Below are 15,552 nucleotides of genomic sequence, written 5' to 3'. Positions count from 1 at the left end.
CCCCCCATCCTAACTAATGAGATACTGGAATTAACAAAACACTCAGACAGTTTTGATCTCTTGCGAGAAGCCGTTGGCTCTAGGTGGAACAGCCCGGTACATGCTTCCTGTAAACATTATTTGAAATGCAGCTGCTGTAATTTACCACCAGCAAAGGACTTGGCCTGAGCTGCAAGGCTCGGTTAGAGCTTTATAAGGCCAGGGATTCACTTAAGGCACCACAGGTAAGCTGGAGGAAAAAACTGGATTGGAACTTAATAGCCTCTACTTTGATGGTGGAAGGACAACGGATAACATCCCAGCACTATGTATTTACTAGGTTTTCAAAGAAATAAAAACCAGGAGGATGCACTTACACATTTCAAACTGTTACTGGCAAACCTGTAAATTCTGTTTTTAAAATCCAGTGCATTTTCCTATTTCATTCTGGGAAATACATTAGTAGATTTTAACTAGTTTTAGTTTCTTTTTTTTAAATTAATTTAATTATCTTCAGTCCTGCATTTTAGCTTTTTTAAACCTAAAAATATATTAAATAGGCATAACAAAACATCAGGAACATTAAACATTCCTTGTGAACAAAAAGCAACACGTGTGAACACGTCCTTATTTGACACGGCTGGTACAACAATTAGGGCAGCAACAAACAATTTTTTTCATTTTGAATCATTTTTGATCATGTTGATTATTTTCTTAATTAAATATTGATCTTAAATGTCACAAAATAGTGAAACACAACTATCCCAATTTCCTAATGCCCAAGGTGACGTTTTCAAAAAGATATTGAGTTTACTACCGTGTCTGACAAAAAATCGGCAAGTCCTCACCACTGAGAAGCTGAATCCACCATATCTTTAATCTTTTTTGCTGTTGAGAAGTAGAGGAAATGACAAAACGACTAATTGTTTCAGCTCTAATGCAAATGTTCTAAAAAATAAAATTGAAAGTGTGCTTTGTGGAAGTTATGAGGCCCAAAAGATATTAAAGCAGCATATTGCATCTAAAATTGAACTTATGCAAATTAAAATTTCCATTTCAGCTGTACTGCTTCACCTTGAAAGGTAGTGTCATTTATTTATTTATTTTTTTAACCCTTGTCAGACTTAAGTTTAGTTTAGTTCTACAAAATCCCACAGCAGCAAAGGATGACAAGCCCAGGCAAGAGAATGAAACCAATACAGAGAGAGGGCTGTTGTTGATGGGTATCGATGGTTTAGATTGGACGAAGGGGAGGAAATGTGGATGTTGGAACTTGTCACATCAGTTTCCGTCCCACAGCAGCGGAGGAGAAGGTTCTTTCTTTTCTATGGCCGTCAGAATGAAAGAGTGGTGTTGTACGGTAGGCAGTCTGGCGCAGACAGACGAGGCCAAAGCAGGCAGTTGTCCAGGACCCAGCTGGACATTTATATCGCCTCCAGGGCAGGACCTGCACCGCCGTGGCTGCAGCACTGGCAACATGCCTGGCACACCACGCTGCTGCTGCTGCACGCCTCCTACGCTGCTACTGTACAACACGGCTCTTCTCCCCAGGCTGGCATGTTTCCTGCCAGTAGACCGCACTGCTACCACCAATGTCATGTTCGTTACCCTCCACTGCAACCAACTGTGGCAAACACAGGAGCCAATGTCAGTTTGGTATGGTCTGACACCTTGTTGAACAGTCATCACTGTCATTCATTTTGTCGCATGGATAAATGTAGACGTTGGAAAACGTGGAGAAGGTTAGCATGGAGCTCATTTTCTTTGCTACTCCCTTAAGATTGTAAGAAACTTATATAACAAAGCAGAAAGCCAACATAGGCTGTGTGTGTGTGTGTGTGTGTGTGTGTGTGTGTGTGCGTGTGCGTGTGCGTGTGTGTGTGTGTGTGTGTGTGTTGGACACCCTTTCCCTCCTTCCACCATTCCACAGCGGTAAAGGAAACGAAAACTTGTCAGAAGAGAGGAGAGTCATTTCTCAGCCACCTGACTCCAAACATGAGGAATAGGGGTGTTTTTTTCCCCCTCTTCACATGAATGAAATGTGGGAATCTTCCTCCGGTTCCATTAGATCTGGGTGTCACAATTTACAACATATGCCACAAACTGTTTCCTGCATGCCCAGTGAGCTGTAGCTTTGATTGGCGTGCATTTTCCAACGTACACACAATCTGCCGTCTCCTCTCCTCTCCTCTCCTCTCCTCTCCTCTCCTCTCCTCCACTGCCTCTTTCTGTTTCTCTCTTCTGGTCTGCCACCACCAAACCTCACTTAACCCCAACTGGCCCTATCCTCCAGCTCTCATACCCCTCTGGCACTCCACAGTGATGGATTAAAAACTCTGTAGCCGGCTAAGCCGTATTGTGTAAATAAAAGTTCCAGACCGACAGGCTTGGAGGGAGACGTGGAGAAGTTGTTGAGTGTGTTTTTTGGGTGGGCAAATGGCTGGGTGTGTTTCCGAGCAGGTGCCTGGGTGGGTGTTGGAGGTGTCACCTTCGCTGACACAGCTGTCCATGAGGAAAAACGGACGGAGAGGAAGAATAAAAAGAGGGAGGGGGAGTTGAGGGAAGCCCAGCTGCGGAAGACTAAACAGGGTGTCTGCTGGAGGAGCAGGAAATGAAGGAGACGATCCATCCGTCATCACACCTCTATTTCCCCTCTCTATCCCTCTCTCTCTCTCTAGGCCGGGTCGACCACAGCAAACGGCAACATCCCGCTGGTACTCTATGACGTGTGGAAGAGCCGAGGCCTTTCAGGGTGAGTGTGTGTGTGTCCCAGTGTTAGAGAAATTTTCAATGGCTATAGTATAGTCTTTTTTTTTTAACTGAATAGCCTCTCTACGCAAACCGTTTTTATCCCAGCCCATTTAAAAAAACTTTGATTTTACATGATTTGATTTAACTCGGCCTGATCCCTCATGTAATCAAGTTGGATGATAGAGTCACTACTCTGGGGGATGTGAATTTACAGCTGATCTGAAAAATTAGATGTATAAAAGCTTTTCCTGCCCACTTGATGTACCGTCCTATTGATTAAGGTGTTACAGGGGCCAAGTGGAAGGGTTTATTTGAGTGTTTTGATGTGTTTATGATGCGTATCGCACAAAAGGCCAAGTCTAATGGGGCCACAGAGGGCTGCCAGCACTAAAACAAACCCTCAGCTGCGGTGAATAATAGGCCCGCTTGTGTACAAGCCGCCATCATTTAGATTGGATTCACCTCTGCTTATAGCATATTTGGTTTGGGACTTGGCCAAACACCAGCGGGACATCTCTCTCCCTCTCTCTGTCTCACAAACACTTGTGAACACAAACCCCAGTGTTATTGTTTGTGTATGCTGCAGGGCTGGAATCTAATCAAAGACAAATTACATTTCAGCTTTGTGTTTAAAATGAGCCAAGGGTGATTCCCTACAAACGTCTTTCAGGCATCAGTAATGAACCAGCCTTCAATTTGAATAAAGATCATGTGCGAGACTACCGCACAATCTCATTGAGGTGATCGTCAGCAGGCCCTTATGGAAAAGCCTAAATCCCACTCTCCCAGCTGCAACAGTAACCAAGTGGTAATGTACAGGGGAGCTGTTTGATGCCAGTCCCTCCCACCTCTGCACCTCACAGTAACCTTTGAAGTGTTTCTGTCTCCATCCTTCTCTATCTCCTCACTCTGTCCTCTGGGGCCAGCTGTAAAACTCACTCATAATGTGCAGCCCAGAGATCATGCACCGTAAGCTCTACAACATAACGTCCTGAGCAATTCATTTCTCCTCTGATATTGATGTAACCAGAGAAGGTGGAGAATGAGAAGAAGTAGAGAGCAACTAAGAGAATGAGTGGAGAGAATGAAATGCAGAGACAAAGGAGTGTGTAGAATGTAAAAGGGGGGCTGTTGCTCCGCAGGGCCAGAGGCCTGGTGGTTGCGCTGGTGCATGCCTGATACAAATTGCTCGGGCTTTAAAGCTGTAATTATGGTAATAGGCCCAATTGCTGTGTAGTGAAGCTCTAAAGTGCTTCCATGTGTACGCCGTGCCCCAGAGACCCCGGGTTAGCAGAGAGCAGTGGAGCTCACACCCGCCTCCCCCAGTGACCCAACTGCACCAGAAATTATGTCAAAACAAAGACTAATAAGCAACATATCCTCCAGGCTGTGTCTGCTTTGTGCTTCATGTAAACCAAAATGGAGGAAAAGTAAACAAATGACATAGTATGTACCGCACACACACAACAAAGCAGAGGCTCTGGAATATTGAGCTTACTTTTATGGCATGAGAAGTCTTTGTTTATTCACATTATGAAATTACGTCGAGCAAATTGAGCACTTTGGACAGAGGGGGAAATGTAGAGAAATACTAAACTTATGAAGGTGTATTACTGGCAAATATGTGCATTGTGGCCGTTTCCCCATAAACAACCCCAATCAAACAGATACCGTCTGTATCATTCATTGTGTGTGGTGTTGAGACATTTGAGTTTTTAGGGAAAGTGCTGTAACATCTGTGTTTTTGACTTTTAAACCGTTTGTCCCAGAAAATAAAGTAGACCCACCCCCTACTGAAGCTATGTGTAAAACAAGTCTCATCAGTTGGATGACCAAACAGGTTAGAACTGTTCTCTTTCTTTGGACTTAATTCTATAAAAGATACATGCTGACCTCAGCATTGTTCCTGCTCTTACACAAGGGCCATTTGCTCCATTTGAAGATGTCCACCCTTCTCTTTTTCAAAAGCACCAGCATTTTTCTAAACTGCAGCCAAGATATTTTGTTTTTGGTTCAAGACTGTTTCTTTTAGCACTCTCCTTTCATGCCTTAAAAACTATGTTTAGTCTTATTCCTCAGGAGAGCTGATTGGCCAACCATAGGGGGATGACTTCTCTCAGTGGATGGCCAGGCTGTGATGTCAGAGTGAGTCAGGGCACCCGGGGGAGCTGAGGGGAATATTTGAGCTCTGAGTCCACAGGTGGGCCTGATCCCAGACAGGAAATGTAACAGTAGTCAAGAGCAAGATCGTTGAGTTCAAAATAAGTTTGTTCCTCACACTGGTGGGCCACATGAGAAGATTGAGTGGAATATGTCAGGACTCGTTGTGTCTACTGCGTCGTTTCGGTGTCCAGCTGCTGAGTGTACTACAAGTTATTTTGTCTCTTTGCTTGTGTTTCTTTTTGTTATTGGGTTTTTGATTAGCTTTGGATATGTAATATTATTGTGCTAAGTACTTTCCTCCAGTGGGCCTGTGGCTTATGTTTCAGCTGATGGTGATGGAACGCTGTGTTAAGATGGAAAGAGCGTCCTGGTAGGGCATGACCACGACCTCTGACTAATGTCTCCGCATTCATTTGGAGCCTTTCCACCAGTCCGTGCTCACACAAACACAATTGGGAATCTGTCTCTCCCACATACACACTCTTTGTGTCTCACACACAGCTAACCATTGGCCGTGTATTTTAAAAAACACCCGATCTGGGCGGGGGCATTCTGAAACGTGGAGTTGTGTGAATAGTTGGGATGGCTGAGAGATCCCTGACATGCTTGGCACCTTGTACAGCTTTGCCGTTCACAAAATGGAAGCAGTACCGCTGTCTGCGACCCAAATCTTGAATGTACAGTGAACGTCGCACTTAAATGTGCTCTAAGCGATTAGTGCGCGGAAGAACGGAAGGGAGGAGGAGGGAGGGGAAAGCTAGCCTTGTTTTGTTTGAAAATTAGAAAATAGAGCACCTTTTAAGTGTCAAACCTAAACTCAAGGTCTACTTAATAGCTGTTTTTCTTTAGCAATGTCATCGTCTTTTTTGATTGTAAAAAAAAAAAAGAAATGCATCATCGCAAAAGAACATGCGTTTAATGCATTGAAGCCAAGATCAATCCAAGATTCCCAAAAGTGATTAAAAAGACCTCTTTCAAGTTAAGAAAAGAAAAAAATGTCACTATTCATAATCCTGGAACGGATGTTCAATCCTGAGTGATATTCATTATTACTCAGGGATTTATCGTTGCACTTCCACACACGTTGGGAGACTCGAGAATGACAGATTAGGATGCTTCAATTCAAAGCAGCAGAGGCCAAGATATCTTGACTTTTAAGTCCATAGCGTGTTTTTTTTTTAGATTAAACTCCAGTAACCCAGATTCCTACATTTCCCATATTGCAGCTCAGTTGTTTTAAATAGTAGAAGTAGCCAACTGGATCTCGTTGTTCCATTTGGCTCCACAAATGGAATTATCTCTTCACACAACGAACAATAAAGGCAGTATGAAGAAACTAACATATACAGTATGTAACTAAATTTATGATGGATAAATTCCATCCAGCTGTTTCCGTTTCAGGGTCCTTGTATTTGTGCATGGACCTGTTCGAGAAGCTTCTTTACAACATCTGCAGAAACTCAGCTGATGGAAACCAAACAGATTTTTGTGATATTTCAAAAGTTTTTCTAAAAATTAAAATGGCCAGAAACACAAGTGCTAAGACACATACACACACACACTCGCTGATGATGAATGCAAGCAGAAAATTTGCATGTGTAGACGTTTCTCCTCACACACACACGCACAGGCACACAGCCACAAACACACAATCCTCTTCATCCGTTACATCTGGCTCGGATGGGGCCCGACCATGTGAGCGTGGGGGCGTATTGGCAGACGGAAGGTGTTGGTAGGCAAATACACGGCGAGGGAGAGACAGGCGGACAGAAATGGGGAAAATAAAAGAAGAGAGAGACACGAGAAGACGTACAGACGGTACGAAGTGAGCATGTGTCTGAGAAGTGGATGACGCAGCAAGAAAAGGAGATGGAGGAGAAATCCCCGAACAACTGAGCCAGCTGAGGGGGCCGTCGCTGGACAGAGAGAGAGAGAGAGAGAGAAAGAGAGAGAGATGGATGGGCAGCAGAGGGACATGTGTGGATATCATCCAGGCATCAGTCATGCACAAGAGAGAGTAGGAAGGGATGGATAAGAGCTCCAGGGAGGCCTTAGGGTGGGGACTTGAAGCCTAATCCCAAAAACAGCTGTGTGTAGCAGGGAGGGTGGGAGAGCGGGATGGTTCTTGGGAGATTGGTGCTCTTTCATGGCTCATCACATCCTTTGACCCCCCGCAACGTCAACATCTTCTTTTTGTAACTAAGCCCCTCTCGCTCTCTGTAAAGTGGCTGCACCAACAAGGCCGTAAGCACCCGGTCCCTCTCCCATAGGCCCTTTGACCCTCCCATAGGCGTCGTAAATCACTCACAGATACTGTCGGTCAGTGGAGGTTCAGGTGCGTGCATGTGGCAAACCTAATAGGTTCCAAACATTTTATGCAAAATATAATACTTATATTGTCCAGAAAACAACTATTTGTCAGCATAGACACATTTTTCTCAATGGCTTTTGCTTAGCAAGGGCCTTGACAAGCTAGCTCATACTAGTCATAAATTAAGCTACAAGTCACAAGAGGCTATGCTTTCTATACGGAGTAAACACAGTTTGTTATTCTTAAATCTCTAATAAACTTTAGGGCCCTATCTTGCACCCGACGCAGCGCGGCGCAAGGCCCAGCACAAGTGTCTTTGAGATTTTAAGACCGTCCAGCACCCACGTCGTTTAAATAGCTAATGCACCCGTGGGTGTGCTGGTCTTACAGGGAGATGTGTTCTTGCTTGTAAAGGGAATGTGAGATTACACTCTGATTGGTTTATAGCATGTTACGCACAAAAACACACATATAAATGAATGAAGACACTAAATACAACCTTTTTGAACCATGCGCACGGCGCACAGACCCTTTTTACCGCTGTCAAACTAGCAAACGTAGATTAGGACACGCCCTCAACAAACCTGCGCCAGGCGCTTCTTGCCCTGCGCTTAGATCGTTAAAATAGGGCCCTTAGTTTCTAGCAGGATAAATTGTTATTGTTTCTCCTATCTATATAGTGTACAAACAGTGAAATAATAACACAAAAAGAAACTGTAAAATTATGACTACCTCAGCATTTATCACTCTGAATATATATTATTTAACATATGCGTTGGTCAGTGTGTAAATTATAAGTAAAATACAAATATACAAGTATAACACCACTCTACTGTATAGCAATAACATCACTTTTAGATGTTTTCACACCTGATGTCATCATATCATTTCATCCAGTGATAACAAGCATAAGCCTGCAAGAATGCCTGTTCTTTATTAATGTATTTCACTTCTAATGATTACAATAAATTGAAATCATCCAAACAAATTGAAATTTGATTTCCCTGATGTGTGTTTGTGTTGTCCACAGCTTTAGACCATAGTACACAGTGATTCGTTTGAGTGTTTTATTTAAACTTGCAAAGTTTAAACACACTTTAAAACCACCCATTTATGATTTTAGGTATTTGTTCTAAAGTTGGCAAACCAAAGGCTCAGGGATCAATGAAGACTAAATTAATGCAGGTGAAAGGAAATGGTTCAGATGCACCACGGTACTGTTCTTGGTTGGGGTATGGGAGGACCGATTTACAGAACTGTGATGATCAGAAGTAATTCAGCAAAAATGATCTATCTGTTAGATGCTGATTTGCTTGAATTTGTATTTCAGAATTTATAGCATGTATCGCTCTATCTCTTCATTTTCTGCAGTCTGTTTGCGGGCAGCATACCGAGGATAACCCTTATCAGTGTGGGTGGTTTCATCTTCCTGGGAGCCTACGAGAAGGTCCGCCGCTCTTTGCTGTAGCAGCTCGTCCGCTGTGACTGGCCTGAGCCCTGAGCCCTGGTGGATTAGCAGCAGGGGAAGCATCTCTGGAAGTAGCTCCCTCGTCCCTTGGAGGCCCCCCGCGCCTCCATGCTGGTGGGCCCCGAGAAGCAAGGAAGACCTCTTGCCCATCCACTGGCCTGATCGCATTACCTGGGGTGCTGCATTCCTGCTCATCAGTCCCCAGAGCTTCTGGAACAGCACCGGCGGTTTGGTGAAATGGAGCCACACCCTGTCACACAAGACTCAATGAAGCATCTTTACTTTTCTGTGTGTGAGAGAGAATCATTGAGTTACGGTATTAAAGACTGACGTCTTGGAGTTGAGGTTTGGTCATTTGTTCCCCTGTAGGCAGTCCGGTAAACCTTCCTCTACGTGGTTTCATGATCATTTTACTATTTGAGCCATATTTTTCTCTCTGCTAAGCCAGGCCGCCTGTGTTAAAGAGCCACCTGGGGAGAGACTCGGTAATATCTCACCATTGTTACATTCCCGCTGGAGCACAACTGAACTCATCCACCTGTAAGAGCTTTAAATTTATACCTAAGATGCCTACAACAGTAGGCTTTAGTTTTATTAGGAGCATCAAGTGTCCTGCAGTAGCTTTGTATTTCAGTTAGAGCGATATGTTCCATGTTTTTAATGTGAAATATATTTTAATTAGTTATTTGGCTTGATTGGATGGTTTGACAGTGGCGTTATTCTCAAAGAGTCTGTAAGAAGTGACTTCTTAATCTCAAACCTGTGAAAGTGCAGGTTTATCAAAGTAAAAAAAAAAAAAAGTTTGGTATTCAACAGAGCAATGGTGTTATAAAGAGCTCCATCATACAACGCTGTTGAATACTCAAACCTGATTGGTCACTCAGGGCATTCTACGATCTGTTATCCGTTCATAACTGCGACATGCTGTGGATCAAAGACTGGAAGACCGTTTTTAAATAAATAAAACCATATTTAGTCAAGATTTTGTCAAATTATTAATTCCTTTGGTAAGTTGCCATGTAATAACAAAGGGACTTATAGTAGGTGTTCACAACAAAGACTTATTTAGTTCTTTTCTTCAGTAGTAGTTAGATAAGAAGATTGATACTACTACTCTCACATCTGTATGGTAAATATGGAGCTACGGAAGAAATCCTCTTAGCTTAGCATAAAGACTGGAAACAGCTAGTCTGGCGCTGTCCAACTGTAACTAAATCCATCTACCAGCGCCTCTAAAGCTCACAATTTAACAGGCTTTGACTTTCTTGAGTCTTGTCATCAATACGGAGACTTCAGGGTATATCTTATTCCTGCCAAAAAATAGGCCAATACACGACCACCCATAAACAACTTTGATTTTACAATTTGTGTACGGATTAAACAAACAAGATTTAACGTGTAGCTTTAGTGAGTTGGTTCAGAGGAGGAGGAGGAGGGTAGCTGTTTCCCCTGCTTCAGTTTTTATGCTCAGCTTCCTTTAAGAGAAGGGTAGGCAACAAAAAGCACTGCTAATATGAGCTAGCATAAAACAGGGTTCCGTTCACTCAATGGGCTTATTCTTATTCTGCCAGCTGCGCGCCGTGCAGGTGGTTTGGATTTGCAAAGTTTCTGAGATATCGGCTGCTGAAGCCTGAAACCCAAATCATCTGCATGACCAGATCAAATGTAGATAAGTGTGATTTCTTTTTTAGTGATTTCTCTAAAAAGACCATTTTCATATCATATGTAATTATGATGATACAACTTGAACTACATATGTAATTTCAACTGGCCTTACACAGGAAATGATATGCTTCTGTGGGATTCATTTGATGGTTGATGTGTTAAAGGTACGCGTTCTCCTGTGTAGGCGCAGTAAAAATATGCTTTATTCTGCACCAGCCAATTGTACAAGATGTTTTCCACTCTCCACTCATGTTCTGTTTTTTTTGGCAACATAAGAGCGCCCAGATATCCATGATAACTTTTTACAATATTACCAACTCACTGCTTTATGCCTGATTGAAGGATTATTTAACAACATATGCAGGAGCAGTTAGCCATAGGAGCAGTGTTTTCCCCATCTCCTATGTGGTGAATAAGCTCAGTGTCATTACGGTCAGTACGGAGGTAAACCTGAGGACTTGGTAAATCAGTAAATCAGAAGATGGATAGCCTCACAGGTGCAGGTGTTTGTCATGCTGCTTGTCACAAGGCTGAAGGACAACAATGGTTGGCGTGTGATTGGTGGAGGCCACGGCCAGTAGCATGTCAATCAGCCGGTGACAAACATCCATCTGGAATGCACATTCTGGCCAGGCACTGACCCCCAGTCAGCCCAGACTCAATAGCAAATATTTAAAACAGCCCGCAGAAAGAAAAAAATATGCCTGCTGTCTTTGGAGCTTCAGGGAGACGGCACACATTCCGTGTGTGTGTGTGTGTTTTTGTGGTTTAGGCACATGCTACTTCACTGCTTTGAAGATCGAGGTCCCTGGATTTCATGTCTCGGGGAGTGCTCTCTGAATTGATGGCTTCTCCATAAGCGATGTGACACGTGAGTAGCGCTACATGCTAACTCAGCTGTTTGTGATTCCATTGTCACTCCATTTGTTCTGTTCATACCGGAAAGAAAACACCTGCAATAATAGCAAAATGTGATTTTTTTATTAGACACTTCAATGCCATGTTAGACACTTTGCGGTTTTAGCTTTGACATTGGTACAACGGTGTCGAACGGTTTGTTTCAATAAATTACTCCATACATGAACTGCATCTCTCTCCCTCTTGTCCGTTTTACCTGCTACATTGGGATTAGTTTTCCAGCAGTGATCTTTGATTGGTCTTTCTGGTAATATCATCTCGGATAGGTGCTATCAGGTGTAACCAGAGGAGCGTGTCCCCCAGTTTACCTTGATAAGGCCACTGGTAACAGAACACAGTTCAGACAAGGGCTTACTGGCCAAACGCATGCATACATTAGACAACGTATCTACTTTGACTGAATTCTGACCCAGTGTATCCAGGGATTGTCACAGTCCGGGGAGCGTCTGACTGCATTAATCCTCCAAGTTTGGTTAGAGCACATTTCACAAGCCTCATGACTGTTCACAGCATGAACCTTTAGTCACCTCAAATATTACTTCACTGTAGTGAACATGAAAAAGTTAGTGTTACACTGTGGTGACGTGACAGAGGCAGAACACTGGCTGTATAACGGTGGATGTTGAGGCACATTACAGCAGTAGCACTATAAAACATTCTCTCTGATTCTCCATCTTTCCCTACATTCATAGCATAACTGTGGTATATTTAAGCAATTAGTCAATTAAATCGAGTGTACAGAGCTGTGACCAGGAACACGTGGTAGGTGTCCATAACTGAGAGATCATCGCTGACCTTTTACAGCTTGTAGAACAGATGTTATCCTATGTCAGTTTGACCACATTTGGTTGTGAACGTTTCTTGGAAAAATAAAGAAACTAATCAGAATCAGAGAAGAATATTTTCCCCCAACTACATCGGAGCAGCTTTGCAGTATGTAGTAGTACTATGCAACTTGTAGTATTGTGGAACAGGTGGAGGAGCCTTAATGGTACAGTATGTACTGTCGACTTTACTGTGTCAAAATAAGTGGAATGTCTCCTCCCGTGGAGGAGGTTGCTGCATTCCCATTGGCAGATATCATGTACACAATCTGCTTGTTTATGACGTAAATACAAAAAGTGCTTTAACTGACCACAAATATCCCAGCTTGAACCATCCAGCGTACCGAAATAATTTACATCAAAGCTCTTCCTTCATATAATAATGAATGTGAACGGTGTGTCTGTAAGGCCATGGTTGGCACCATTTGTCAAAAAACATTCAAGTGCAATCAAGTGTTTGTTTTGTTTGCTATAAAGAGTGTACCAGAATCTCTCACAAAAAGTCGCTTTATATATGCTGAGTTTTCTTTGATCATGCATTAAGGCACCGCAGCTGAACGTTGGTAGAAGCTGAAAAAGGCTGTTTTTTTTAATAATAAAAAAGAAATACCATCACTCCTTTCTTTGTCATGCACATAAATTCAAATACTCTTTTTGTAAAAGTTATATAATATATAATATAAGAAAACTCTTATGTACAGTCAAATGTCCAAAGGTATATTTCTCTTTTTTTCCCTACATTTACATGCTTCAAATGCAAGTCACATTTTTTGGAGCTAGAATTTTTATTGGTCACCTCCCAAAGGAAGGTTTTTAACTATATACAGCTGATACGCTCAGATGGGACGCCACCGACACAAGCTCCGCCTTCAAACTCCGGATGCCCCCTGCCTTTTCACATCCTGGTACTCCCTTTCAGTCCAGATCCAGGAGGCTCAGGATCAATCGCCTCGATATGAGGTAGCAGTTTATTTCCCAGTGCAAAAAAAATTAAAGTCCACTCAGCAACCGCGAGTCCACTTCTGGGCTGGATGAAGCGCCTGCTAGTCGCTGGCTCTCCTTAGGGGGGCGCTCTCATTCTGAGAGGCTCTGAGGGTGTGTCCATTGGACAGCAGAGTCTGCCTGAGCTCAGTCTCACAGTCACTTTCTAGACGGCTGTTGCCGGTTACGCCGGCCAGCTTCACCGGCTTGTGGAAGGAGTCCTCCTGTGATGGGGAGCACACCAGCGTTTGTCCCCCTCTGCTCGCTGACAAACAAAGAAGAGAAGGTGGAGGAAGGATACAACAGGCAGAGTCAGTGACGCGGCATGTATGTATAGACAAATATGCATTCAGCTTTAGGATATAGAAGCAGTGGAATGTACGCATAGGGCTGCTTTGACATGCAGTGGTGAGAATTGGTGTTTGGAGGCCAATTCCACTGGTATTACTCCTCATTTAAGAGGCTGAGTCCCAGAACACGCCCAGACGTGCAACTGCAAGAGTTTGGCAGGAATCACAACTCAGTGCTTCTTTGCAGTGTTTTCAGAGAGATATCCTAAGGGGCTCTGGGCGTGCAACTATGATACACTATCAAATTCTGGTAGGAGCCAATCCATCAACTGTCACATTCAAAGGAATTTGCCTTGACAAGGGTTCCTTAATTCCAACTAGTTTCTCATATATATATATATATATATATAAAGCCTACTGGATGAATTAACTGACTGATTGTTGGCGTTTGTTAGCAGTTGTAGTGCTGGGCCTGAAGGCTACTTTAAGCATTCAAAGTACATTTAAACCCACTACACCTTACCTTTTCTATCATGTTGGTCCAGCTGTAATGTATTGTGTTTTTTTGGAAACATGGATTCTTGAATGTCCTTTCGGATCCCGTTGGGTGTCCCGTTGCAGAACGCGGTTGAATGTGGCCCTGCGTCGTGTAGCTCTCCTGGATGACAGTGAGAGTAAGGTGGGGGAACAGCGTGTTGTTGGTACTCCATGCATCCAGCATGGCCAAACCCGTGTGTCAGGTAGTCGGAATCTTTGGAGTAGCTGCTGCCGTTCTCCATACAATCTGTACACACTACTGCACCGTTGAAACCTGCAGGCGGGGAGGGACAGAGAAGATAAAGTGATTTGGAGACAGAAAATCAACAACTGTGTGTCAACACTGTGGTTAGGGTGTTGGCAGCAATTATTTCTGATGCTGTGCAGGTCTTCAGAGACAGCGTTATGCAACACGACGACTTTGCTCATGGAGAAACTGCTAGGCAGCAAAACATTTGGCTGGCCGAGTCTGAACTGTCACATACCTGTGGTGTCTACAATGTGTCCGTTGGGCTGAGGGCCACCGCCCGCCTCCACGCGGATACACACGTCCTGCCGCTCGGACAGCGTGCCCTGGGAGGACAGGTAGCTGGGTACGTCTGGAGGAACTATCGTCTCATCTGGGAGAAATGAAAGAGCCGAACACAGGACATTACAGCCAGGGCTTTGGATACTGTGACACTATCTTTTTTTTTGTTGAAAAAAATAACTAAATCCAAATTTCAATTTTTTTTACCCATGATAATATGACTGAATAGATCCAAGTTCACCTGTGTTGGTGACACTGCACTCCTCGCTCTTCTTCCTGGTCTGGTAGATGATGCAAACCCACACCAGCGACGTCACCACAATACTCGTCACCACAGCGATGACTATGATCCCTATAGTGACCGTGCTTGGCCCCACCGATGTTGTGCAGGTGCTGCGGCGCTGAGTCACCACCAGCTGGCTGTGAGCACGCTCCGTGCCGAGGGTGTTGGACATGAGGCAGGTGTAGCGGCCGGCGTCCTCCAACGAAGCCGAGCCGATGACCAGCAGCTGGTTCCCTGGGGTGAAGTGGTGTCTGTCGGAGGGGCGCAACGGCTGGTCGTTGCGCAGCCAGGTGATGCGGGGCGGTGGGCTGCCCAGGGCCTTACACTGCAGGGCCACTGTGTCGCCGACCACCACGCTGCGGTCCTCCAGGTCCTGGGCTAGGTGGGGTGTTTCTAGAGAGATATGGTTCTCGTCAAACATTTGGACTCTAGGATTCCTGAGGTCAGGGATTTCTATTCTATTGTTATTCAATGCCGTCAAAGTTTTAGGTTTCTGCTTTTTCACAGTATTGACTACAGACTGCTGAGTCAGCTGGACAGGCTGAGCACGTGTGATGTTCCGAGTGCAATATCCAATCACGGAAAGCTTATCTCATGCTGACAGTCTCATCTAACATCCCATTTATACATCTGAGTTCATATCTGTAATGCTTACAGATTATGACATCAGTTCACTTGGACATACATTTTAATTACAGGACCCGAACAAGATTTCTCTCGGGACAGGATCCTCTTGAGAACAATGTTCTCTGTGTTTCCCTGGCAACTTTACATTGTTTTGAATGGAGCACATGGAACTGAATGTGTGTGTTAAGGTAGGCCTCTCTTCTCAAGACTGAGCACTTCCCCTCAT

General features: G+C 43.9%; 2 protein-coding genes across 3 annotated transcripts in view; one reads left to right on the top strand and one right to left on the bottom strand.

Moving 5' to 3' along the window:
- The window catches only part of slc25a26 (solute carrier family 25 member 26), a 50,681-nt gene extending 41,720 nt beyond the window's left edge, over positions 1-8,961 (top strand). The window contains exons 9-10 of one of the 2 annotated variants that reach the window (XM_034868877.1): positions 2,658-2,731; positions 8,576-8,961. In XM_034868877.1, the coding sequence (XP_034724768.1) occupies positions 2,658-2,731; positions 8,576-8,672 (171 nt within the window). In that variant the 3' untranslated portion in view covers positions 8,673-8,961. The remainder of the gene's footprint in view (positions 1-2,657; positions 2,732-8,575) is intronic. The other variant, XM_034868878.1, reaches the window with a different exon arrangement.
- Positions 8,962-11,295: 2,334 nt separating this feature from the next.
- Positions 11,296-15,552, bottom strand: part of lrig1 (leucine-rich repeats and immunoglobulin-like domains 1) — a 37,656-nt gene continuing 33,399 nt past the window's right edge. Inside the window, exons 15-18 of the mRNA XM_034868876.1 lie at positions 14,658-15,092; positions 14,373-14,507; positions 13,874-14,161; positions 11,296-13,325 (exon numbers count right to left, since the gene is read on the bottom strand). Of these exons, the coding sequence (XP_034724767.1) occupies positions 13,123-13,325; positions 13,874-14,161; positions 14,373-14,507; positions 14,658-15,092 (1,061 nt within the window). The 3' untranslated portion in view covers positions 11,296-13,122. The remainder of the gene's footprint in view (positions 13,326-13,873; positions 14,162-14,372; positions 14,508-14,657; positions 15,093-15,552) is intronic.

Source organism: Etheostoma cragini, chromosome 4 (assembly GCF_013103735.1).
Source record: "Etheostoma cragini isolate CJK2018 chromosome 4, CSU_Ecrag_1.0, whole genome shotgun sequence".
In the NCBI taxonomy this organism is placed as follows: Eukaryota; Metazoa; Chordata; class Actinopteri; order Perciformes; family Percidae; genus Etheostoma; species Etheostoma cragini.
This window is presented reverse-complemented; position numbering and strand designations above follow the sequence as displayed.